The sequence below is a fragment of the Corvus hawaiiensis genome, chromosome 14 (assembly GCF_020740725.1).
Source record: "Corvus hawaiiensis isolate bCorHaw1 chromosome 14, bCorHaw1.pri.cur, whole genome shotgun sequence".
In the NCBI taxonomy this organism is placed as follows: Eukaryota; Metazoa; Chordata; class Aves; order Passeriformes; family Corvidae; genus Corvus; species Corvus hawaiiensis.
Window position 1 is genome coordinate 21,213,591 of NC_063226.1, and position 27,259 is coordinate 21,240,849.

Genomic DNA, 27,259 nt, shown 5'->3' on the forward strand with positions numbered 1-27,259 from the left:
CCCACCCAAGAAGCATCACATTAACACCCTGCCCTAGGCTAAGCCTGGTAGATCCCAGCTGGAGCCAGGGTTCTGTGGTCCAAGCCCTGCCTCCTCCTGCAGCTTCATCTGCCTCCCGTGGCTCCCAAAACTCAGCGATGGCTCAGCAGAGCCACAGCAGACGATGCTGTAAGGGCCATGAAGGGTAAGAACAGTCATGGAAAAGCGTATCCAAGAAAGAGACAAGCAGACATCTCATTTTATATCATAAACAGACACGTCACAACACACCAGGTAATTTTCCAGCTCGTACGGGGACAGAAGGGCCACAAGACCACAAGACCTTACAATGCATCAGCCAACATGGGTTAAAAACAGGGCCAGAGGGACATGCAGGGTCCTGAGCCTATTATATACAAAAATCCCACCACTGCCTGTGGGAGGGGGCCTCCACTGAACCCAAATTTCCACAGCAAAGACACATCCTGGTGTTACAAACCCCGACACTCGCCCAGAGACCAAGGGATGGTTCCCATGACACACGTCCCTCTTGGAACATCTCAGTTTTTAAATGGCAGGAGAAAATAATATCTGATGAAGGATGGGTTTGCAGTCAGGATAAATGTGAGTTTTGTTTCTTGCCCTCTCCCAGGAAAAGGTACCCCAGTCCCAGCTGGCTCCTTGTTCACACAGGGACCCACCAGGGCAGGAGAACTTCCCTTCTCACTCATTAGCCACACCTGTTAGCAATCCCTGGAGATGATCATACAATCATGGAATGGTTTGGGTTGGAATGGATCTTAAAGCTTATCTCATTCCAACCCCTTGCTGTGGGCAGGGACACCTTCCACTACCCCAAGTTGCTCCCAGCTGTGTCCAGCCTGGCCTGGAACACTTCCAGGGACCCAGAGGTAGCCACAGCTTCTCTGGGCAATTTGAATTTCTACAATTTTCTGTGGGCAGTGACAGATTCCTGCCACTCAGTGTGGTGGGCACCCACTGGCTGCGTGACTTCCTTGCGCTCTCTCCCTCTCCCCCAAGATCAGCACTGACCCTGCACCAGTTCAGTGACAACACACGGGCTACGAGTTAAATGCTACTGGGGCTGTCAAACCCTTTGGAAAATCAGGATTCCCCACCAATGCTGACTCGTGCTTATTGCTGCATAATACACAACTGGGCCCCAAAACGAGCAGTGGCACCCTGTGCCCTGAGCCAGCAGCATCCCCACACCCGTGGGTGCCCCTGTGCCCAGCAGGCAAGCCACCTCCCAGCACAGAGCCGCTCCATGACACAGGGGCTCTGTCCCAACCCTGTGTGCCTCAAAGCCACCAAAATGCTCATCTTGGTGGTGATCCCATGGATTTGGCCCCACAGAGCCAGGCACCATGGGCTGTGCCAAGAGCTGCCCCTCTGTTTTGCAGCTCAAAAGCCCAATCATTAATTGCTGGGTGAGGAAACGGAGGTGGAAAGTGGCCAAGGGACCTGCTGGTCTCATCCATGCATTTTTTAAGGCATATTTTGCAGGAAGGGTGTGCTCCTGCGTGACTCCGATGGCTGGAGCCAGCCGAGCTCCCAGTCATCCCAGCTGCAGCTCCCTGGGGGTGTGGGAGAGCAGCGGGAAAGGAGGAAAGAAGAAGATGAAAGCGGGACTCGCTGACATTTATTTGGTTTGTGCATCAGACTAAAGCAGCATTTCCTCCTTCGGATCTCTGGCTCCAAAACAGCCCCAGGTGCTGGACGGGGAGGGGGCTGTCTCACTTGGATGTGACACCCGAGTGACACTGGAGAAGGAGAAGGATGAACAGCTGCAAAGTTCAACAAGTTCCATCCGTGGCCTGCTTGGAAAAGGCATTTATTAGCTGTAAACCTCTGTCGTGACGTATAGAAAACTGGGGAGAGGAGCGGGAGCTCGATCAAGTTTGAATCCTGGTGAGAGTTCTCCTTAGAAAAATGGCTGGGGGGGGGGGGGGCGGGGGAAACAGGTGGCTTTGAAATCAAAACTGTCCCCCCCCCCAAAAAAAAGAGCGTTTCTGCTAGTTAAAAGCCTTTAACTAGAAGAACTTTTTGTGTTTTCTCCTTTACAAACATAGGGCATCTGCAATCACTGGGAATTACGGTCCGTCTAGGGAAGGGCCTTGCTGGGACTGTGGAGAGGCTGCTGGTGTCCCGGGGAGAGCCGGCGGCGGCGTCACATGTGTGCTTCGGAGGCTGGGCAGCCCGGCAGCAGCTCCCCGTTCACCACCGCCTCCGATACCAGCATCTTGTCTTTGCCAGAATCCAGGCGCTGCTTCTTCAGCATCCTCTGATGGACCAGCGGCACCACGGAGAGCACCAGGCCGCCGATGATGGGGGGCACCCCGGCAAAGTAAAAGGCTGCGTCGTAATTCTCGAAATAATCATTGAGGTATCCTGGAAGAGAAGAGCGATGGGGGTTAGGGCTGAGTCAGTCTAATGAGCTCGTTAGTCTAATGAGCTGCTTGTTCCCTCCTTCGAGCGCAGCTTGCGTCACCTACCAGATTTGGGGAGATTTGGGTTTTTAAAATAATCTTTTTTTTTTCCATTGCACTTCTTGGAGTTTTTATGCCCTGGATTAAAGGATGTGTGCAGCCAACATTGTGTACCAAGGGAGCAGAGAAGGAAAGCCTAAGCCATCCTTCCTGTTTCACCAGAGCAGGACACAGTCGGACACATCCCAGACAATCCCAAATGTGAGCTGAGACGTGTTAAACCCAGCTCTTCTTCCCAGAGGCTTGCCAGCCAGGAGGCAATGGGAAAAGTGGGATGGGGCTGTCCCTCTGCTGATTGTCTCCATTTGGAAGCCCTGCCCATATGGATGTTTTATCTCCAGCTGTGAAATACACGCTGCCAGTTACAAACAATAGCCAAGCCCTTAAAACCCAGCAAGGTTCTGCATTTGTCTGGCAAGTTCCAACACAGCCAGGCCTCCTTGGAGAATAGCACATGGCCATTGATCAGCACTGGAAAATCCCTCTGAGTGCCTCCTGCGTGGACACTTCCCTGGGAATTAGGCCAGTGCAAATTCACCCAGCAAGTCCCGCTCAGGGGGTCCTGGGGCAGCACCCTCCCAGTGGGAGGTCTGTGACCCCCATGCTCCTTCCTGAGGGTGTTAAAGTGAACTTTGCTGCCGGAAGCAGAGAGATCGGAGGTGCTTATCCAGCTTTGGCTTAGTGCTGCTGATGCAGAGGTCCTGCTGCTCAGGGGCAGCTCTGGCCAAGCCCTCGCTGTTAAGGACGTTGGGGTTATTGCTGTGCTGGAACACATGCCCAGGTGTTGTGGAGGCTCAGGTGCCTCCATCTCCAACTTCAATTCCATCTAAAAGGACTTTTAGAAAATTAATGTCTGCCAATTTTTAGCTCAGCATCAAACAGAAATCACTTCACGAGGTCTTGGGTCACTGTTCCCCCAATGGTCACCTTTCATCAGCCTGGAGAAAGGGCCTGAGATGCCACAGGACATAGCATGGGGTGATGCCACACCTGCTCTTCAACACCCACATGACCTGATAAGGCAGAAAGCTCAAACCAGCACGTCTGGTCTCACACCAAAACACCACCATGGGTGAAAGCTGCCACCAGCATCTCCCTCCCAACCGCTGGGTCCTGGTCCAGCACTGTGGTGTTACCAACCTGCTATGGGCGTGCCCGCGGTCATGGGCACGGCCATCAGCCCCATGAGGTACCCTATGGCCTGGGACGCCTGCATGGGCCCCACCAGCTCGAAGGCGATGGGGGCCATGATGGTGGTGAAGAAGCCGTCGCAGAGGCCGAGGAAGAGGCAGATGACAATGACGCCCTCGAAGCCTCGGCACTGGGGGATCATCATGCACAGGAGGCCCAACAGTATGAAGGACGCAACCTGGGGAGATAAAAGTGGGCGTGAGAGTGGGGATGGGCAGCAGGCAGAGTCATGGAGATGACACTGAACAGGTCAGTGTCACTGCTCCCTGCTCTGGACTCAGCAAAGCCACCCAGCTGCTGCTCCTGTCTCGGAGAGGCCCTTAAGAATAACCTTTTAAGAAGGGTTAAGAAGGATTAGCTGCTGGATTAGCTGCTAGATTTCAGCAGTTTGTTCTTCAAAAACCACAAGGAGGTGAAAGGGTGTAGGTAGTTTGGGGAGGGTTGCTACTATGGAGTTTGATTGCTGGACACCGATCCCTCAGGTCATGTGTGTAACTCCTCTTACACATTTCTGTAGTAAATTATCTTCCCTCACAGCAGACAGTGGTTGGTAAAGGCTTTGTGACTGACAGTTTTAAGCAGAGTGTGGACACCAATGCAGAGACGCCACCCCTGCCCTGCTGTGGTTGGCCAGCACCTCCACGGCGGGTTGGACACACCGTACCTGCAGGTAAATCTTCTTCAGCCCGGGAATGCAGTCGCCAATGCGGCCCGAAACCAAGCGCCCCAGCCCCGACATGGCCCCGAGGCAAACCAGGAGGATCCAGTCCTTTTTGGTTTCCTGAAATCGCTTCTCCACATATTTGACCTAGGATGCACGGAAGGACACAAGGACATGAAGCCACAGTAAGTCGATCCCTCTCATCTCCCCAAAAGGGACGAGACTTCCTGCAGAGTGGATTTGGGGTGGTTGTGTGACCCTCGTGTCCACACCACACTGACCTGCACCCTCCACCCACCCCAAACCCAACAGGCCCTTCCTCTCCTGCTACCAGTGCTGGTCCTTAGGAGTGCTGGGAAGTGACCCTGGCCCACCCTGGCACAGAGAGGACACACAAAACCATATCCACCACTATTCCCATTTACAGGATGTGCAGCACTTTCTTGGCTTTGAGGCTTTTGGTGCCTCTGTCCCTACTGCCCATCCCCACCTCCTCACTCCGGGATCTCTCTTCCCTTCCAGTCCCAGCCACGGCCCTTACCAGGTTCATGTAAGGTACGAGGTATCCCAGGACAGCAGTAGCGATCCCAAAGGCCCAAATCCGATAGGTCTTTCTCCGGAAAACCCTCAGGTTGAAATACTTGCGGGTCTGGGCCCAGCACTGCTGCCTCATGCTCCGGCTGCCCAGCTTGTCCTGCCCGTCGTGCTGAGAGTCACAAGAAGGTGGCAGGATGGGCCGGTAGGTCATGGACAAGAAGATCTGGATGAGCATTAAGGCACTGAGTACTTGGAAAGTGTGTGCCAGCCCGATGGCACCCCCAACCATCTTCAGGAAGAAGGGGAGTGGCACAGAGATGAGGCAGCTGCCCCCGGCCACGATGCCGTTGGCCAGACCCAGGCGGCGCTTGAAGTAGTGACCGAGGATGACCAGCGAGGGCTGGAAGGCGAAGGAGCTGCCACAGCCAAAGAGGATCCCATATGTGAAGTAACGGACTTCCAGAGACCTGGTGGGAACAAAACACATGGAAGTGGTGATGTCAGGCAGAGGTGAGGAAGCCTCCTCCCCCGCAGTCCTGCAAAGGCCCGGGTCTCACACACCACAGGTGCTGCACGGACAGTCTGACCTCCAGGAGCTTATTGCCTCACCAAAGCAAGGATAATCCTCACTTTACAGCTGGCACGTAAAATCTTTGGGAAAATGAAGTGTAGCTGGGAAGTGCTTTCTGCAGCCAGGAGAAGGCAGCAGCCAACCTGGCCTCCTTGGGAAGCTGACATTACTTCACTGGTTTTTAAATTACAGCAAACAAGATTTTCTAAGGTAGGGATGGTGGGATATTTTTAGCTAGAAATCCTTTTAATTTTTCCACTGAAAGGACTAATTGAAAACATTCTGCACCCAGTGTTTGGAAGCAGAAGGCACCAACCCTGCTGGTTATTAGGCACGGAGGAAGGAAATGTGGTGTTTCTGCCCAGGCTCCAGGCTGGTTAATTAAGTTCCTCTTCTTTAAGCTCCTCCAGGAGCTTAAATTAGACAGTTAATAGATCTCATTTGTACCTTAACATTGGTGGCTGCACTTGAGGAGGGAGTGAAGTGGCTGCTCTACAGAGCAGATGGAGAGTCCTGAGAGCCCTTGGAAGGAGCTGCTTCCCAATGGCCAGCCCAATTTTCCCAACAGAAGCAGCTGTCAAAGGAGCCTGGATTTAGGCAGCACAAAAAACCTGTTGTGTTTCTCCCCAGATGAAGGAATTTTTTCTTCATGCCCATGCCATACACGCAGCTGCAGCGGTCTGCCATGGGATACTGCCTGCGAGGGAAGCGTGAGGGAAACCTTTGGGCAGCTCAGGGTGTGCACTCCCACCCTCAGAGCAATGCTGAGTGCTGCTCCCAAAGCTGGTCAGGAGACAGCAGCCCACATCTACCAGAGCAGCTGGAAGCTGGGAAAACCTTTACAAGCGCATCATTCCTTCCATTACACGCTCATCCCTCCAGCCTGCCAAGCAGAAAGCAGAACACGGTCACCGTGCCCGGCGGCTCCGAGACAAATGACTGTCATGAAAGGCAATTTCCATCCACTCCGGAACGAAACCACATCAGAAGCCCCCTCTGTGGGAGCCAGGCAGGCAGCTGGGCCATGTGGGCCCTGTCCGACCTCCCACGCACCAGCCCTGGCTTGGTCCCAGCAGCCCTGGTGCCGCAGCTAAGCTGACGTGTTGGGTAAGTGGAGACAAACGCCACAGTTCCCATCTGCTCCCCAGTGATGCTCAGACACCCCTGCATGAGCAGGGGCTCCTTCCAGCCATGCTTCTTAGCCAGGATTTCCCAGCCTGCTTACTGGGAATCAGCCAGCTGCTCTCCGGTGGGAAGGGCGGCACCGTCTCCTCGGATTAGGAGGTTGCCAATGGATAATTGTGTCTCCTGGGACAAGGAGGTCTCCCTCCATCAGCTTCCTCTTGCTTCCAGCTCTCAATGGGAACAGCCCTGGTTCATCCTTGCTGGCAGAAGTTTGGGGGATTCCTCTGTGCAGGAGAAACTGGGCAGAAATCGCGGAGGGGAAGGAGAAGCAGATGAAAAGGGACCCAGCCCTCCCTACAGAACAGAGGAGGAGGGCTGGGAGGGCATTGGGGGCATATGAAGACAGCCCTGCTGAGCCGGCCATCATCTCCCATTCCTCGCACTACACCAACACCTTAAACTGGAGGGAAGCTGAAGCCTTAACTGGGATTTCTCTTTTCTTGTGAGCACACAAGGTCTCCGGTGGCTCGAGCTGGTTACAAGTGCAGGAGACACCTCCGAGCAAGGCAGTAGAGAGGAAAAGCCTCTCCTTGACGCCATCCAGCCTTCCCCAGAGCTTCGCTTTTCAGCATATTTGGTTTCTTTAGTGGTTTTCATAGAAAATTCCCAATATTTTGAGACAAGAGGCACTGAGCTGGGTGCAGGGGTCTTGCCACACAGTCTTGGTGGCTCAGAGGGTTTTTGGAGCAGCTCAGTGCGGTGTTGGGAACTGCTGCTCCTCCATTTGGACAAAACAAACCCATTCCAGAGAAACCAGGAGACAGAGCGGGGATGATGATCAGCCTCTGCCTGGGCCCACCAAAGCCAGGCTTTGGTGTCCCTTTGCACCTGTGCTTGTAGCACGGGGGGATGATCTCCAGCTGCGGTGGAGGGACTTGGCGAGAGGGACCAAAAAAAGCTTCTCTGTTGTTCTGGGAGAGCAGGAGCCACAAGCCCCGAATTTCAGGAGCAGCCTTCACCATCCGGATGGAGCGCTGCCAAATCCCACAGCCTCCCTGCTCTTCCTCCGGCCCCGCTCGGCTCTGCCATCGCAGCTTCCCTCGCTGCGGTCCAGCTGCAAAGGGGCTCCTTTCTCCCTTGAAAGGCAGCCAAAGGAATGTGGTCCGAGAGCGAGGGGCAGGAAATGGGGATTTCTGTAGCTCTCCTGGAAATGGTATTTCTCTCTGCCTGTACTGTTTGATTTTTTTTTTGAAGCCCAACACAACAAGCCCCTGGCAGCGGTGTAGTCCCACGAGCCCTTTTTTTTTTGCACAAATATTTTACAACAGAGCAAGGGGAAAAAGTCCAAGCTCTGTTGATTAGAAGGAAAGCAGGATTCCATGGGAAGCTCCTGTGATCTGCATACCAGGCCACAGCTTCCCTCAGGACCCACTGCACCTCTTATTGTTACCTTTGGAAACACAAAGGGTGGCACCTGAGGAGGAAGTTGCAGGCAGTAGTTCCTTCCATGCCACAGCCCAAGATGGTTTTAGCATCCCAAAAATCCCATCTGCAATTGGCCACAGTCCTGGAGGCTTTGCCTGAGGAGCAGAACTGATCCCCACTCCCAGCATAATGGGGGGATCCCACAGAGGAGGGCTTGGGCATCCAGGGAAAAAGGGCTGGGATGAGCCCAAGGGTCTCACTGACCAGGAGGAGCGCAAGCAAGTCGCCCTCTGGAAAACTGGTGTGTATGTGCTTTAGAAACCCACTCCTTGAAGCATTTTAATTAAAACAATATTGATTTTAACTGAAATCCAACCCAAAGCAATGTTTTTATTCAGAAAAAGTGGGGCAAATGCTGCTTTGGAGGTGTCTCCGTAGAGCCTCTGAGACTGTGTTTAATAAGCGTCACATAAATTACCCCAGACGTGACCTCTTTTTGCTCCCTCAAAGATGCCAACCCCGATTTCTGGGCTGGAAAGACACACAAGGTACACCTGCCATCCAAATGCACATTGGCCAGCGCCTGCCAGCAGAAATTCATGGCATGGGGTCAGGCATGGAAAACAAGGAGCAGCAGTGGCCCTGTGCTGCCGCAAACACACGAGCCAGGGCAGGAACACCACAAACTGCTCCAAACCCTGTCTGCCTTCCCCTCCCTGTCTGCCCTGCACAGAAACTCCCTCTTAGGCGTACTGTACCAAATATTATTTTAAGCATTAATTTACTTTCAGCACCAAATGTGAAAACGGTTGCAAAGGAGAACATTTTTCTCTGTGAGTGCCTCTCTGGAGCTGCCTGTGAGAGGCAAACCAACCTCTCCTGCTGTTTTACAGATCAAATGAGGGACCTAAGTGCTGAAATCCCAGAAAATACAGTCCCTTGCTTGGGGAAAACCTGCTCTCCTTTAATCTAAGGACACAAGGTTCAGTTTGGAGGGGAACAGGCTGAGCACACGTGGGCTGTAGGGATGCCAGGACACCTCTCACGTGGATGGGAACCACCTGCTTTGGCCCCAAAGGCAGCAGCAATGTGTTGGCAGGGAACAGGGAGGAAGAGGAGCTCTCCAAGGAGCTGCTCCACAGCCTTACTTGGTGAAGGAGCTGGAGAGAAGCCCGATGAAGGCGATGGCAGCTCCCGTGGCCGCTGTGGTCCTGCAGCCAATCCGGTCGGTGAAGATGCTGACGATGGGAGAGCAGAAAAAAATCATTCCCATGGCCAGGGAGCCGACCCATGCTGGGGAGAGAGAGGAGAAAGGTGATGGTCAGGGTGGGACATCACACAGGGGCAGTGGGGAGTCAGCCAGGGACCAAGTGCAGTTTTGAAGGTGCCTTGGCAGAGAGGCAGCCCCATCACACCGTTAATTAACAGTGTTAAGTGCTGTTAATTAACAGCTCCGCTCACAAATGACACAGAGCCCACTTGTGCTGCCCGGTGGCACCACAGACGGGGCACAGTGAGGGAGCATGGACAGGTTTTCCTTGTCTTCCTCTCTGCTGGGTTTGTGTGTCCCAGGGAAGGCACCGAGTTTCAATGCTTTTTCCAAACAACCTTTGCTGCACACGGGAAGATGCCCCACTGATGCCACTTCCACCAGGAATCCCCCCAGCTAAAAGCCCCCTGAGCTCCTCCAAGCCCTTTGCTCCCCAGCTTTGGCCAGGAAGAGTTTCCTATCCTGTGTTACAGCCCTGCATTCCCACACTCACCCAACCCCTCCCTCGCTCCCCACAGGCAGCACTCCTCACCTTCCCCTCTCCCCACGTTCAGTGAGGATTCCTGGTTGCAGCTGAGCTGATGGAAACACGTTTATCCCAGGTTAAATTCCACCCCTGGCCCTGCCAGGCAAAGCCCAAGTGGCACCATCATGCCCTGTCTCCTTTGCAGCCCACTCTGGAGAAAACCACTGTCTGTCTGTCTGACTTCCTTTCCAGAAACTTTAATTGTTCACAGATTTTTTTCAGCCCATCATAGAATCGTTAAGGTTAGAAAAGCCTTTTAAGATCCTCAAGTCCAACCATTGCCCCAGCACTGTCAAGCCCAGCACCAACCCACGTTCCCAAGTGCCACATCCACACTGCTTTTCATTCCCTCCAGCGACAACGATTCCATCACTGCCCTGAGCAGCCTGTGCCAGTGCTTGAACACCCTTTCAGAGAAGAAATTTTTCCTAATATCCAACCTAAACCTCTCGTGGCACAACTTGAGGCCATTTCCTCTTGTCCACCGTCTTCTCCTCCCTGCCCTCCACCTTCTCCTTTTAATTGTTTATGCGACTATTTTGGGGAGGAAAGGCAGGATTTCAAGAAAAGCAATGTGGTAAGGAAAAGAATTTCAATTCTAGCAGCTCTGAGGAGAAGCAAGAGGTCCCCTAGGTGGTGTGTGGGGCAGAGCAAGATGGACAGAGGGACAAGGGGCACCAACGTGGGGGGACCTTCTGGAGCATCTCCAAGCTCCAGCTGCTGGCTCTGGGCTGCTGAGCACAGCCCCGGGACATGTGGTCCTTTTAACTTTTCTTACATCTTTCAGGGTTGGGGTTTTTTTGCACCCAAGCCAAGGGCTCTGCAAACCTTTTCAGCACAGCCCTGCACAAAAACACCCTCATGGTCCTTCCAGAGCCGTGAGATCTTCAAAAAATAGCCAGGTCCCTATTAAAAGCAAATCCCAGCTATAGAACAGCCTTTCCAACCTCTGCCTTTCACAAAAGGACCACACAAAGAAGCTCTCCCGAGGCTGGGAAGAGCTGACCCTTCCAAATTAATTATAAGTTCACAAGGACCCAATTTACTTCAAAATCTTCCTTAATAAATGCAGAGTGGGGCAATAAAATGAAAAGCAAGGGCTGAGCGGGAACCTCGTGGGACTGGCTGGGCTCTCGTCTCAACTCCAGGCAAAAAGACGAGAGAGGGGAAGGGAGAGGGAGAGGACCCCCCTCTCCAGCTGATTTTCTTGGTTATAAACACAAGGCACAGTGTAACGAAAGTCCCTCTAATAGGATTAGGTGGCACGGATCCAAAGAGCCGTCCAAAACAACTCCGAGAGGGGGTGAGGGGTGGGAGGCACGCCAAGATGGGAAAGGCTCGTTAAATTGGATAATATACTTCCAGAAATGTTCCTTCTACTCCAGCCAAGGCAGTAAAACGTTAGATGGCCCCGTCACGTTTGAAGTTTGTTATTTTTGGAAATTACTTTAAGAAACGCAGAAATAAAAGCATAAAGCGAAGTATTAAATTTAAAGGGCCAGATTCGGATCTTAATAACCCGGGGATTTGCATGCAAATAGGCAGGATCAATCTCTGGCCCCAGAAATGCACACTCACCTGCAGAGATCAAAGCAAACCCGGGGCAGGAGGCTCAGCAACGGGCGCTTAAAAGCTCCTCCAGCTCTGGGTTTGCAAAAAGGAGATACGGCTCAATTAAAATTGGTAAACACACCAAAAAAAAAAAGAGTCCTGTGGCAAATTGCTCTACCTTAGAGAAAGGGCTTACCACAAGCAATGAATAAAAATAGGCTTGGGGAAGAACATCCAGTTAAAATTAGTAAGAACAATAGCCTCACTTCCAGAGCGGGGTTTTGTCTTCCCAGCGCTTCCCAGCGAAGCCCCGGGAAGCCGGGAGGGCTGGGCGAGCTCCAGCGCTGGAAGGAAACCTCGGCAAAATCTGGGGGCAGGAGAAAACCGCCTCAGTGCTGCCTCCAATCCCGGTGTGATTCACATCAGAACAGCCCCAGGGAGTGGGGTGCACAATTTTCCCCCCTGTTTCATCCCCTGTGATCTCCGTTCACCTGGGTTGAGGCAAGGATGGAGGGAAGTCGTGGCAGAAAAGCCCAATTTGGGAAAGAAATGGAGTTCAGGTGAAGCCTGAATCCAAACCCCCCCTTTTGGGCATAGTCCTTGGATCCACTCCAGGGAAAGAAGGGTTTATTTTGGGCAATCTGCGGTATTGAAGTTTCTCCTGGACTTTGCTGGATGTGAAAGGCAGAGGCAGCCATTCCTCCAGCGGGAACCAGACAGGGCTCAGCACCTTCCCTCCTACAGCTTCTTCAGCGCTGGAGAAGTTACCTCTTGATTTAAAGCCCATGGGAGAAAAAAGGGGGAATTTTTACTTCTGATTTATACCAGGTTTGGATGAGCCTGGCCACACCTCCTACCCTCTGTGGCTGATAAACTGGGCGAGATATGGAAACACACAGACAAGCCCCCACAGGAAGCACGGAGTCTTATCAAGCAGGTCCTAAAAGAAGCAATGGAGCGAATCCAGCTGAGGATGGGGATGGAAGAAGCTCAAAAGCTGCCAGAATTTCGACAGGGATCGGGTTAAGACTTGATTGTGTTTTAGGGTGCTGTGAGTCCAACCAGCTCCTGGGAGCACCAGCTGAAGGAGCTGGGTTTGGAGGTGGGGTGCCATGGGGCGGCCTGGCTGGTGACAGCCAGGTGACCCTTTCTCCAAGGGATGTCTTGACAGAAACACAAATTGCTTCAGAAACCACATTTTTAGTAATAATATATAATAATTTTTATTTTAATAATAATAATAGTAATAATAATAATAATAGTAGGCATGAAAGCACTCTGCTTTTGGTGAGGTGAAATGCAACTTCTGATTTGGGTGTTGCTGATACTAGAGGTGACTCAAGGTGTGTTGTCCCTCCCTGATGACCACCTCTCTGCTGGCCCTGCTTGGCACTGAGAGTTACCTCAAGCCCAGACCTGTCCATCCCACCCTGCTCCCACCACAGCCCCTCCTGAAGGGATTGAAGCAGCAGCTGGAGAGCTGGGACCCTCCAGGGCACACGCCCTGCTCCAAGGGGCTGGGGGACAGCACCAGCCCCAGCTGCCACCCCAGCCCAAGCCACCTACAGAGCTGATGGAACCTTCCTGGTGGTCCCAGGGATGTTCTGGATAGGGGAAGAGCCCAGCATGGGGCTGGTGCTGCTTTGCTGGAGCAGAGTTGTTGACCAAGGAGAACATTCCACTGGCAGGTCTCACACCAAGGGGAAAGCTCCAGCTAAAGCTCCACAAATTGCTCCTTCCCACCTTGACCTAACAAAGGCAGCCAAGCTGGTGGCCCGTGGCTGATCCAAAGCAACGTGGCCTTCAACACGGACAGGGAATACAGAGGCTGAAGGTCTCCAAGGGGAGCAGTGATTCCGTGGTGTAGGAGATCACAGAATCAGAGAATCAGAAGGGTTTGGGTCGGAAGGGACCTTAAAGACCACCCAGTTCTACCCCCTGCCATGGGTAGGGACAACTTCCACTGTCCCAGGTTGCTCCAAGCCCCATCCAACCTGGCCTTGGACACTTCAAGATGTTGGAATAGCACGGCCAGGATGATCCATCCTTCCTGGCACCCTGGGTTCTGGACAGAGTGAAAACTGGCAAGGTGACCCATTTGCCCACCAGCCCAACAGCACCAAGCTGTGCCCACAGTGGAGGAGGGACCAGGAGTGCTTTGTTCACCTTCTTTTCCTCCTGCCAGTGGGTGACAAAGCTCCTGTGGCAGAGGAGGACAGGCCCATGGGTGTTGGGGGGCTCAGCTGCCCTGCAGTGAGGCTGGTGATGCTGAGGGGTCCCTGAGGGCAGTGAGCACCATATCTGTGTGTTCATGGTAGGCAGGGCTCCCAGGGTCAGTCCAGGTGGTCCCACCTGGACACCAGATCAGCTTGCTTTTCAGCCAGACCATCCAACAGGATGAAAAACTCCCCCGTTGCTGGCATCGTCCTAAGCAGAAAAAGGTTTCTGAGAGCAGAGCAAGGTGGGAGCAGGAAGGTGAGAAAGGAAGAAAATCTCACCACTCCTGAGACGCAGATCCAAACCCCGCCGGTATTTAGCTCATTGTTGCAAAAAACATCATTAAAAAAATCCGACTGCGGCACTTGAAGCCAAACCTATTTGTTCCTTTAACACCGAATCTCCAGGGAGAGAGGAGGAAGGGACGTCGCTCTCAGCTGTGCTTCCCCGCTGACCCAAATACCCCGGGCTGGAGGGATCAAGGGCCAGGAGGTGACCTCAGATCCGCCGCTCGAGGAAGTGTCTTCCCTCGCTTCCCGCGGCTTCTCCCGCTCGCGCCGCGCAGCTGGGACAGGGCGGCCGCTGGAGGGGACGGGGACAAGATGCACAGGGTCACCTTCCCCAGGCACCTGGCATTTCTCAGAGGAGAGATGAGGCAGCCAAAGGCAATTCACCTTCTGCACCTCTCCTACAAGAGATAAATCACTCTTTAACTCATCCCAGGCACAAGGAAGCTCTGCTGCTGTGACAAACCTCATCAAGCACCTTCACAGCCCTCCCCAGCCCTACCTGGCTGCAGTTTTGGGAGGCCAGGCAACCTCGTGGCCCTTCCCAGGCGGAGGCTGTGGGGGAGCAGGCGGCTGTGCCCCCCTCGGCGGGGCTCCCACAGCACATCTGGAGTGAAAACCAAGCAGCTGTTTCATCTCGTGCCCTTGAAGAGCCATTTGCGTCATCCCCCTGGGCTCTCAAAGCGAAGCCTGAACCGCTCCCAGCGGCTCAGCCCCATGTGCTCAACACCCCCCGCAGGCCGAGCCAGTCCCAGGGACGGACGGTCACGGCTTAAATAAAGGCAGATGCAAAAGCCAGAGCTGAGGAGGACACCACGATGCACGGCGGGATGGGAAACTGAGCTGGAGAGCAGCAAAACAGAGCTGAGGAGTTTGAAACTGAAGCTGGGGAACCCCAAATCAAACCTGGGGAGCACGAAGTTGAAGGTGGAGAGCACAAACTGAATCTGGCAAGCATCAAACTGAGGCTGAGGAGAATCAGAATGGCCCAAAATGAAGGTGTGGAGCCCCAAACTGATGCTGAGAAGCCCCAGACCCAAAGCTGTGGAGCCCCAAACTGAAGATGAGGAGCCCCAAACAAAATCCGAGGAATACCAAACTGAACCTGGACACCACCAAATTGAGAGCCAGAAACCAAAGATGGGGAGCACCGAACAGAAGATGAGGAGCCCCAAACCAAAGTTGTGCAGCCCCAAACTGAACCTGGGGAGCACCAAACTGAGGTTGAGGAGCTGCAAATTGAAGCTGAGGAGCCCCAAACCAAAGCTGTGGGGCACCAAACTGAAGCTGGGGAACACCAAACTGGTTCTGAGGAGCCCCAAACCAAGTCTGGGAAGAACCAAACTAAAGCTGTGGAGCCCCAAACTGAGGAACCCCAAACCAAGGCAGGGGAGCACCAAACTGAAGCAGCCAGGCTTCTCTGGATGGGAGCTGGTGGTGGTGGGGCACTGTGGTGGCAGCCACTGTGCATCATGTGCAGCTCAAAGCCAGCTAAACTCATTAATTGTATAGCAAGCCCTGCTTGGTACCATACCCTAAAGCTTCAGAACAAAGTCCTCCTTTATCAGGTTTGGCTGACTTCTCCCCCCCAAACCCCCCCCTCTTTTGAAAACAATTCCACAACAGCCTGAAAATTGGAATAAATAGAATTATTCAGGGGAATTATTCAAGGCCAGGTCTGGCTAAAGACCCTTTCAGTACCCTGTTCACGGTGGTATTAGGACATAGGGCAAGGAAATATGTGAATGTTGTAGAAGTGGACACTCCTGTCATTGTGCCATGATCCCATGGCCATGGATAAGGCAACAGCTTCCCAGTGATCAGACCCAGCAAGTGTCAATCCAGTCTTTGCCCTCGGGGAGCTTTAAACCACTGATTTAAACTGGTTCAGGAGCACAGAGCACTGGAGCAGAGCAGGTGGGGAATGCACTTTGCTTTAAAAACCCCACCACACCTCTCCTGATCGTGTGTCTCTGCCTCCCCTCACTCCCAAGGATGCAGGGGACTTTTAAGAGCCGATGCCCAGGCCACCTCCTGTAACCACTAAGTGACAGATCCCAGCTTATGTGAGAGAAAAGTCCCAAAATGAGCTGCCCTGTGGCCACACTAAGTAGAGATGGAGACAAATCTGTGGTTTTGCTTGGCAAGCAGCAGGCACAGAGTGTTTGCTTGGGGTTCCTGCGCTCAACATCCCGGAGAAACTCAGTCCCAGCCACATTTTGCATCCATTTCATTCCAAACCCATAAAACTCGACCCTGGCTAGAGCAAAATGGCATTAGAGCTGGTTTCTGGGCTGTATCACATCCTCCCCATCCACAGCCTCAGCCTCGGAGGCTCCAGAACTGATCCAGAAATGCAAATTCTTGTGAAATCCATCCAAAAGCAACAAGGCAGCATGTGCTCTGCAGCTGAAACCCACCATGTGCCCAGGCGGGAGTTTTCTTCCCAGCACTCCACTCCACAGGCCAGGAAGGTTTTTCTTCTCCACGTCGCCTCTGGGTTGCAATTTTTGAGGGATGATTCACCTACCACACACTAAAGTTACCCAACAAACAGGAGCTGCAGCTATAACAGCTCCTCAACACGGGCTGTGTCCCATCCAGATGGTTTTCCGTGACCCACACGCCCAAGGAGGCCGAGGATCTTGCTACTCCAAGCTCTCCCGGTGCTGTGTGAGTCCAAGGGATGTTGGGTAGGTCCATGTTCCCCCATGTTCCATCTCCCTGGGTGAGAGCCCAGGGCTGTCTTGGCGTTCAGCTGCCGCTGGGCAAAACCAGTGCCCTCCTGCAGCTCCTGCCCAAATGAACTGGCAAAGACTCTTTAGCACTGGGGGGAGGGCGGGGAACAAATCCTGGGGAAGAGCATCTCCCCCCTCGACTGCGCTGTCAAACGCCTCGCCAGCCCCTGGCTGCGTTTTCCTCCAGCAATTTTAGGAAAAACAGAAAAGTTCCATTTTAATTGGTGAAAATTCCCTCCTCCCACCCGTGGAGCACCAATCTGTAATTAGCCTTTCATGTAAAACGATGTTTATTCCTGACGGAGTTTATCTTGGCACAAACACGCGCTCTGAAATGTGCACACATTTGAAGACTCAAACCCTGCATTTAATTCTCTATCTGCTTGTTAATCCTCATTGTTCCCAAGCCCCTTTTCAAAACACACCCACAGGGAGAAGAAAGTATTTATATATATATTTTTATATATATATATATGTGTGTATATATATATATATATAAAAACCTCCTTCCAGCATCAGGACACCAGCAGTGAGTGCAGCACCAGCCCAGGGTCTGGCTGCCCCCCGGATCCTGGTGCTCTCCCAAACACACAGTGCCAAGACCTCCTGATTTTGTCCATCTTTCCCTTTCTTTAATACACATTTTTCTCCCCAGCTGCGATGCTCCTCCATGTCCCCCTGAAATACAACTGAAGGATGGGAGTCCTGAAGTGGAAAGATGGGAAAAGCACCGTAGGGAACCCACCAAGAGCCCCCTGCTCCACTTTGAAGAACCTGCCCTCAACAGTGGCAGAATCCAAATTTCATGATTCCTGGGCTTAATGTGGAGTGATTTGGGATTTACACTCTCCCAGAAGTAGCAGCCACATCTCCTAACACAGCAGCTCGAGGCTGGACCAGCAGCCCCCAGGATCTGGGGGACCAAAGCAGATCAGATCCTTCCCCTCTGTCCAGCTCCAGGTGCAGATGACAGCGAGAGAGGGGCGGTCCTGAGTGGCTGCCAGTGGCTGCTCCAGGTCATCCCATTTCCAACAGGGCAATAAACACAATATCCACCTCATAAAATGGAAGGGACAGCAAAGGTTTGGGATCAGGGACAGGGGCAATATCAGGGTTGGGATTAGGGTTTGGGTTAGGGTCTGGATCAGGGTTAGAGTTTGGTTTAGGGTCAAGGTCAAGGGACATCGCTCTCCCAGTCCAACACATCCTGGTGGATTGGGGTTTCCTCCAAGCCCCTCACCCTGTGTTTTTGGGGAAACAGTTCCCACTGCTGAAGCCAGGCAGGTCCCAAAGCTGATGGCAATGATTAACTCCGGTGGGACACTGTGGGTCAGCTGTGGCCCCAGCCACCGACTGCTGCACGTCCTTTGGAAAAGCCATGACCTGGCCAAACTTCACTGGGCTTTGACTATGATTAACCTCCCCCAGTCACTGGTACAAGGTCACAAAGCCTGGGAACAGCGCAGCGCTCACACCCCGCCACGGCCATCCCCCGTCCCCAACACTGAGGTGAGACCCCCTTCTGCTTCTCCAGCCCCAAAATGTGTCATCTCCTCTGAACCCCACCATGGCCACCTTATGTAACTGGCAGAACTGGTAACCAGTTCCTGCAGCCACAGACAACTGAGAACACAGTGCAGCTGAGGGACGGGGCTGGTGGAGCCTCAGGAATTTGCCCTGAAGCTTCATCTCCTGCTCACTAAAAGGGCAGGAGAGATGGAAGGGGGAAGGGAGGGATGGAAGGGGGAAGGCACCTGCCAGGACACGAGAAGCAGCACCAGAACTGGGCCAGCAGTGCTGGGAGACGTGATCAGCCAGAGCCAGCCACCATTTCCCAGGCTGTGATCCAGGTGAGCGCTGCCACTTTTGGGGGCACACCTGAAAGTCCTGAAGGGTTGGAGCATGACTCTGGGAGCACCTCGATCCCTGCCCTGTCAGCTGCCCCATGTGAGTGGCTGCTGTGGCTTTTCCTGGCTGGAGCAGCTCAGCCAGCCCTGTGATCCACCAGGACACGGAGCCGTGGCTCCTGGCCAGAGCAGCCTGGCCTGCCCTGTGATCCACCAGGACACGGAACTGTGGCTCCCGGCCAACACGCCTTGGAGCAGATGGCGAAGCAGAGCTGGCTCATGGGCCAGGATGAGGGGCAAAGCCAACAGAGCTCCTCACGCCAAGGTCAGGGGTTCATCTCCCAGCCAGGCACAGGCTCCACGTGCATCCCTACAGGAGCCAGTGCCTGGCACTGATCCACCACTGCATCTCCATCTACATGGTGGCATCATACCTGACACACAGGATCCCAAAAACCCCCAGCACCTGGGGCATCCCAAACCCTTGATGCCTCGGGGAGAAGATGGGATGGATCCTGGCCACCAATGGGAGGCAGGTTGCGCTCCCCTCCCACAACAGAGCTGGTGGTCCAAGGCTGCTCCATCCTAGTGAAATCACTGGGCACTCTCTGTCTCCTCTGCCGCCCTCCCACCAACCCCTCCCGGGCTGTGTTTGGGAGCCCTCCTCCCTCTGCGGTGAGACGGGGGTGAGAAAGGATGCTTTTTTCCAAGCTGGAAGAGACAGAAAAGTTTCCCTCTTTGCCAAATTTCTCCCGAGCCATCTTCTGTTTCCCATTAACAGCGAGGAGAAGAAGGAACCCCGCGGCCCAGCTCCACGCTCCTCCCACCGCAGCTCCCATGGGCACTTGTCCACATCCCAGCAAAAAAAGGAGACTTGAACCCACGCAACCTGGCTGGCTGTGACCCAGGGACCCGCAGAGCGAGGACCGGCGGCGGGTGGAAAACAACCCCCCTGCTCTGCTCTTACATCTCCCCCACGGAAACTTTCCAACTCCAGTCGCTGGCAGGAGCCAGGCTGATCCCAGCTGAATTCCTTCCACTTACCAGCAAATAAATAGCAGTTAAATGAAAAACACCGTTTTTTCAAAGGGGAAAACAAAGAAGTCACGGAAAATAAATGGAGGCGAAATGTTGGGCTGGTCACAGGCTCACAGAGATCTTTTTCCCTCCCAGTTGGGTCCTTGTCAGCCTTCCCTTTCAGCTAATTAAGGGATACTCAGAAAGAAAAACACTTCCAGCCCTTTGCCAGCCCTGAGCATTAAGGGGAGAGTCCCAGCAGGCCGGACACCAACCCCAGGAGCCCTGGCCACAGCTCCTCACCCGCCCAGGCACTGGTTTTTTAGACAAATAATTGCCACTGCAGGACATCTGCGGCCTTCTGCCAGTCCTGGCAGATTTCTGCACCAGCCTTTTCCCCAAACTCTCTGGTGGTGGGCATCTCCAGTCTTGGAATCATAGAATTATGGGGTCGTTTAGGTTGGAAAAGCTCTCTGAGGCCACTGAGTCCTACCAGTGTTAACCCAGTTAACCCAGCACTGCCAAGCCCATCGCCAAATCATGTCCCCAAGTGCCTCATCAGCACATCTTTTCAATGCCTCCAGGGTGTTTAATATATATCTACACCTTCCCCTAGACAAGGGCTAGTCTTCAAGTATTTCTCCCAACCAACACCTTCCCTGCTGCAAAGCTTTGCAACCTGTCCCTCACTGGACAGAGAACACAATTACCTCGGTTTTTGCAACATTTTGGGGAGCTGAAGGCAGTGATGCACCTTCTGTCCTCTCTCAGGAACAACCCCAGCCCAGGTTTCAGCACTGCACATTCTCCCTCCTCTCTTCCACATCTCCCAGTCAAGCTCAATCCTTTCCCATTGTGTGGTGGACGGGGATGGGGATGGAAATGGGGATGGGGATGGCATGAAATTGTGTCAGGGGAGGGTTAGGTTGGACATCAGGGAAAGCCTCTTCCCCCAGAGGGTGGTGGGCACTGAACAGGCTCCCCAGGGGCATGGCCCCGAGGCTGCCAGAGCTCCAGGAGTGTTTGGGCACCGCTCTCAGGCACAGGATGGGATTGCTGGGGTGTCCTTGCAGGTCTAGGAGTTGGATTGGATGATCTTTGAGAGTCCCTTCCAACTTGGGACATTCTGTGATTCTATTATTCTGTGAGATGGCCATGAGGATGGGAATGGTGTGGGAAGAGCCAAACATCCCAAACACCCATCAGCCAAGGCTGGAGCACCCCCAGGGTGAATGAGATGGGAAGAAAACATCCCTGTGTTTTTCCCAGTGCCAACCACACGCTCCATTGGCACTGCCAGCTCTGCCCTGCCGCATCATCTCCAGAGCCACCCCCCACAGCCCTCCAAGCTCCAGAGGGGAAAATGCTGCGGTAACCTCAGCCTCAGCCCCACTGGAGCGAACATCCCGAAATGGAGAGGGCTGGGATTCCTTCCCTGTGGCACCCGGGCAGAGCCGCCCACCCCAACATTACCAAAATATTTCAGTTATGTTACTTATTTGCTTCCACCCAACACAGCCCAAATTGCCCCGAAGACAAAGTCTGCCCAATACCTGACGATGCACGGGGCTGGAAATACGAAAGGGAAAATCGTGGTGGCTGCTCCGGGTGCTTTCCGAGGGGAGGCCCCTCCCCAGGCTGTGCCAGGTGGTTTTTAAGTTGTTTTGCCCCCAAGGTTCCCTCCCAAAGGAGGTGACACCTCCCTCCACGGCCTTTCCCACCTCAGCTCTCCCACCACACCGGTGGCTCCCCCAGACTGTCCCTGGGCTCAGCCCCAGCCCCAACCCTCCCGTGGCATGAGGGACACGAGGTGATGGCTGACCACACTGAGGACCCTCCTCAACAGAGAGAATCTCTTAAAAAAATCAAAATAAATGAAGGAAAGCCACTTTCAAGCATGCTGAGCAGAGCCCTGGGACAGGCACAGAGCCAGGGCAGCACCCTGGGCTGACACAGTGTCTGTGGAACAAAGCAGCTCAGTGGTGGAACATCTGGGCTCTTCTCCTGGTGGCCATCGGGAGATTATTTCTTGCTCCAGTGCTGGAGAGTTTCCCCCGGGTGTGCAGCACAGACACCAGTGCCTTTGGATAGTGCTCCTGGAGCCTACGGACCAGGAAAAAGATCCCCAGATGACACAACACTTGAGTATCTTCATTAAACCAGACACCCAGAGGGCAAAAGAAGAGTAAAATATCCATGTGATTTTAATCTCTTGGAGCTTCCTTACCTTAAAGATCACATTTGAAAACAACTGGATAGCTCAGAAGAATAGACCAGGCTGTCATTAGGCAAATCCGATCGCTAAAGGAAAGTGAAAACAAGCACTATTTTATTTAATTTTTTTTTTTTTAATTTTTTTTTTTTTTTTTTTTTAGCCCAGCAAGAAGCAGGTTACACCCCTTTGCCAACGGGCTGTCACTTTTGGCTGACCTGCGCTCATTTGAAAGTTTTTCAGACGCCGGCTGGCTTCGGGGAAGGGCCAGCCCTACCCTTGGGTGCTCGGGGCAGGCGGGGAAGAGCCGCGGCCGAGGTGCCGGGGTTCCCTGCGGGATGAGCCCCCTGCTTCCCATCCGCATCCCAGGAACCCAGCCCCGAGCCCCGCAGCTCCTGCTGCCCCTCGGACGGGGATCCGCGATCCATGAACCCACAACAGCCGTGTGTGGGTCTGTGCTCACGCTCACATATCCACATAAATTAAACAGCGAGCCCCCGAGGGCTTTAGCCCACACGACAGCCACAGGCAGAGCTCTCTGGGAGCCACACAATGTTTAACGAGACCGAGGGGAACTGGGGACAGCCCGGACCACTCCAAGTGCCCCGGTAGCAAAGGGCTCCGAAGGCAGGTGAAACATTAATGTGCTTTCCCGAGGAAATGCCTTCGCTTTTTGCTGCATCAAGGGCTTTGAAATGGGAATAAACAACAGGGCAGGTTAATGAAGGCTTCTGTCAGTTACTGGGTGAGGTCTGGTGCTGCGAGTCAGGGTTAAAAGCCCCGCACCCCATCTCTGTGGCCAGGGAGCCTCCTCTTCCTCCCCATGGAAATACGGCTTTTTGGGGGTGGGGCTGGGAATCAAAACTACCCCTGTCCCTACAAAACTCACCCTGTCCTACATGTGCCAAGGGTGGGATTGCTGTAGGGAACACACCCCACGGCCCCCAGGCTTGTTTTCAGCTGCCTGAGCACCAACTTCAGCCATCCATGCTCAGGGGCAAAGGGAAAAGCCGGTGCTGAGAGGATTCAGCAGCGTGGAGCTGAAGCCTGCCAGGACTTTGGGGTGTGGAGGGATGTGAGGAGCCAGGGGCAGCCCTGGAATGCAAAGCCCCAGGAGTGGGGTGGGTCTAACCCCTCTGCTCTCCCCAGGCCCGCTCCACGGGGATGTGCTGGAGGACACCAGCCCGCCCGTGCTCTGTGACAGCCCCGGGGATGCTGCTCCCAAGGCCTCGGCAGATTCCTCAGCCTCTGCAGTGATCCTGGCACGGGGCAGCCCCTTCCCAAGGGAGCTGGCACAGCTCGTGGGGTGGCATCAGGGACAGGCAGAGCAGGGCAGGGGTGCTGGGTGCCAGCAGTGAAGAGAAGAGCAGTGACACCACGGCAAATCCTCACGACGGGGCTGAGCAGAGGCAGCCACGCATCACCGGTGCCCCTGTGTCCTGGCAGGGAGGGTTCCCAAATCCCAACTGCTCCAGCTGAAGTTGTGACAAAATGTCAAACATTTTTCACTGGCCAAGGACCGACTCTGAGCGGAACAGCAAACACAGCCAAATCGTGCTCCCCACATCAACCACAGGCACCCCGGAGCTGAAACCGTCCCCTAAAAACATCCCTGCTGCAGTACTGATGCACTTGGAGAGCAGAAGGCTCGGGATGCAGGACCCCGTGTGCATCCACACTTGTTCTGAAGTGTCCACGAAGCTTCATTGTGCCCAGGAGCTGGGAGGGAATGGGGAGATGGAGGAGCCGAACCCCCGGCAGTGCCGCTGTCAGTGCTGGCAGCCGCGGGCCTGTCGGGATCACACGGAGTTTGCAGAGCCTGGGAGAGGCTGGGTTTTGTCTCCTCTGCTAATGGGACTGATACCAGCTGCTTCTCGTTGAACCAGTCTGACCATCGGGCCGAGCCAAAACTGATTCATTCATAAGAAAATGGGAAAGGAGATCGACTCGTCACCCTGACTAATGGGGAACAGGGCCAGCAACCTGCTGCTTCCCCACCAGCCCCGCCACATCCTGCTCGCTTGGTTCTTCATCGTCTTCCCGAACTCCAGCGCTCAGGGGAAGCTTTGCCCCGGTGCAGTCGGGTGATAAAGCAGGAGTTACCTGCTGCAGAAAGTGTCGGCACGTGGCCAGGGGCTGGAATCACCCGGCAATGCTGGGCATTTAGCAATAGCTGATTCCTGATTTGGAAGCAGAGGAAACATTAAAGCCTTCAGAGACATGGCTTTCCATGCTGCTCTGCCTCACATCATCTTCCCAACAGCTTTTAGGGTTGTTTTTTATCTCCGTCCTTCTTCATCCGGCAATAAAAATCTAAACAACCGCCTTTGTGGAGTGGAAAAACTCTCCCTGCTGTAAAAACTGTTTTCTGTGGGTTTTTTGTTTTTTTTTTTTTTCGTCATTTTTGTTTATGAGGCATGGGGAGCACAAACTGTGGCAGGGGGAGGCTGCAGATGGTGGGGCTGGGAACCCTGGGGTTGGGAGGATGCTGTCCCAAGGGAAGGAAATGAGCTCTGGGGCTAATCTTATCTCCAGATGGAGATTAGGATGGGCCAGCAGGAGTTAACAGCCAGGCACAGAGGTCAGACCAGGACCTGAAGTGCCTCCTCTCTTTGGTTCACGCTTTGGTTGATGAACTGAAGCGGGGCAGAGTTTAACAGCTTAAAAAAAAATCTGCCACGATTTCTTAGCTTTGGGCAACACACTGGATTTTATATGGATCTCCCTTAATAAAGGCCCTCCCCTACAGTGCAGATCCTGAGGGAGTTTCAGCTCTCTCAGTTAAAAGCCTGTGACACCATCCCTTGCCCCCAGAACACCTGAGTTTTTATCACCTGACCCTGCAGACATCAGGGCAAGCAAGGCAAAACTTTTAGTTCTTGGTGAGAAACCCACCCTGGGTCTTGAAAATTCCCATTTTCAAGGCACAAAAGCACCAGCCAGGCCAGTTTGGGTGGGGAAATGCCCCAAATCCTGACGCTGGGAGTGCTCAGCCTCCTCCACAGTTCCACTGGGACAGTGGAAAACTGGGACCACGTGAGTCAGAGACAAGCAGAGCTCTGGATATCGCAGCCGATGTCTCTCACCTCTCCCACACCACCCCAGCAGGCTGCGGAAGAGTTGCCAAATATAAAATTTTCATTTTCCCATCTGGGTTCCAGGGCAGCAATCGAGCACTTTGCACGTGACACTGAGATTGGAAAAGCCTGGTGCAAGGGCTTTAGGATTCATTCCCAGCTGTCCCTCCCAAGGGCATCCAGACCCCCAGCACTGGCCCCATGCCCTCGTGCGGCTGTGAGCGTGCACCCCACACCTGCTGAGCAGGACAGGAAAAACCTGCAAGGGATGGAAATCTCATTCCCAAGGTGCGAGGGAAAAGCTGCCCACAAAGTGTTTGACAACATCCCTGTCAGTCCTCACCCCTTCCCCTCCCAGGCTGGTTTCTCACCAATTCTGAAGAAGCTTCCCTGGCATCAGAGCAGTCAGCACAGCTTCCATTCAATGCTGAATTTCCCCCTGGGTAGGGGAATGGAGGGGAAAAGGCAGGAGGAGCCTTGCAAAGACCTCAAACCTGCAGCACTGCTGGGGATCCAGTGCATTTACATTACATTTACATTAAAAAAAAAAACAAAAACAAGAGCCCAACACGGCCGATATTGCCTCCTTGGCAACGGCCTATCGCGATACCTCTCTTACTATTATCCTCTGCAATTAAGTGATAAAGCTGTAATTGCCTTATCTGAGGCAGCTGGGCAAAGCAGCAAAGCAGGAGCTGGCCTCCACTGCATCACCCTGGGCATTTTAAAGGCACCCTGCCCAAAAGGATTCTCCTGCTTTGTGGACAGATGGGACCCTACAGCAGCTTCCTCCCCGCCAAACCCGGGGCAGCAGCATCACCCCTGTGCCTGTGCACTGCCCCACTTCCACCGCCAGCTCCCAGGCAGGAGATGATCAGCCCTGGCCAGGATGGGAGCACATGGAGTGAAAGGAGCAGCTCTGGAGCCACTCTGGCTGTGGGAAGACAGAAGCAGATGGTGGAGGGACCAAACCCCCGTCACCAATGCCTCTCCCAGCCCTTCCCACATCCCTGCTCCAGCATCCTGGGGAGCAACACGAGGCCAGGCAGCCGGGAGAGCCTGCCACGGGCCAGGGCACTGTGAGAGCAGCCCTTCGGTGTGGGATCCAGCTGCACCAGTGGGATCGGGGCACTGGTTTTGGAGGAGGTGACCCCAGTTTTCCACTGGGGTGCCTTGGCATGGGGAGCAAAGCCACACCCAGCTGCTCTCAGGCTATAAAAAGCCCAACTTGGTATTTCCATCCACATGTTCATCACCTCTGAAGGAGCTCTGATGGGCTGTGGCATCTTCCCAACAACACCAGCCCCGATTTCAGCTGTTTTTAAGTTTGGTGTCCCCTGAATCCTGATCCTTGCAATTTTTCCAAGCCTTTTCCTGTTTGACCTCAGCACCTCCCCTGACCCTGGGGAGCTGCCACCAGAACCTTGGGAAAGAAAACTCCAAAATCTTCCCCTGTGCGAGCATTTCCCAAGCACGCCCCGATCCCCCTGGCCAGTGAAGGGCAAAGCCTCCCTGCCCCTGCAGCCCCAGCCCGGGGGCCACGGTGAGGGGCACCGTGCCCGTGCCCCCCTCGCAGGGCGAGCAGGCTCCCGCTGGGGAGCAGCCACAAGAAAGGCTGGTGCGATTTGCATCGTTAGCATTCTTTCCGTTTTAATAACCCAAGGTGTTACCAGCAACACTGTTACTGATTTTTATCTCCGCAGCGCCTTTTAAGAGCGCCAATTTGTTTTTCTTGGAGATCTCATTTTGTTTTATTAAAGTTGACACCGAAGAGGGGGAAAAAGGAGACGTTCTGGGCCCAGAACGAAAATATCCCGTTTAAATACCCTGTATTATTTTCTTGGAAATGCTTCTCCGTTGACTTTAATTAAGCTCTCCCTGGGCTCGCGAGTTTGGCGTGCTTGGCTCTCAGGCAGGTTTAATCCCAGACAAGCTCCCCACACCCCCACTTGTCCCCGCTCCCACAACTCTTTAGAAACAAACTGGGTTTTGCTGAAATACCCAGATTAATAGCTGGCCCACTGATGCCTTTTCCTGGTCTTAAAATCAAGAGTCAAACACAGTTAGAAGGGGAAAAGGGATTTTACCTCGGTATTTATTTTAAGGATCCTTAGGTGCACACGTCCAGGTCAAGTAAAATGCACTCCGCAAAAATGCACCCAAAAGATCTGGTGTAACATTATAGGTGTTACTAATTAGCAGATCTATCAAAAATTCCCCAATGAGAGGCTCAAGTGAGCCCCCCTCCCCAAGGAACCTTCCCCTGGATGGTTCTATCTTGGTTTACAGAATGTGTTCTGGAGAGGACCTTGGGCTCTGGGGCACACTGATCCCTAACTACGAAGCTTCTAAAATGTTTAGTCTCTTAGCTTGACAAACAAGTCCAAGAATGTAGGCAAAAAGCACTGAGACAGAAGCTGTAAAAAAGATATAACAGGTATAAAAGAAAAGGCAAAAAACCTTCATGGCATCACCACCACCGAGAACATCGTGACGTTGCCTTTTCGTCACCGGTCAC

General features: G+C 53.6%; 1 protein-coding gene across 1 annotated transcript in view; it reads right to left on the minus strand.

The window, feature by feature from the left end:
* Positions 1–1,622: 1,622 nt before the first annotated feature.
* The window catches only part of SLC16A2 (solute carrier family 16 member 2), a 34,731-nt gene continuing 9,094 nt past the window's right edge, over positions 1,623–27,259 (minus strand). Inside the window, exons 2-6 of the mRNA XM_048318635.1 lie at positions 9,148–9,292; positions 4,883–5,345; positions 4,345–4,488; positions 3,630–3,858; positions 1,623–2,391 (exon numbers count right to left, since the gene is read on the minus strand). Coding sequence (XP_048174592.1) covers positions 2,171–2,391; positions 3,630–3,858; positions 4,345–4,488; positions 4,883–5,345; positions 9,148–9,292 — 1,202 coding nt within the window. The 3' untranslated portion in view covers positions 1,623–2,170. The remainder of the gene's footprint in view (positions 2,392–3,629; positions 3,859–4,344; positions 4,489–4,882; positions 5,346–9,147; positions 9,293–27,259) is intronic.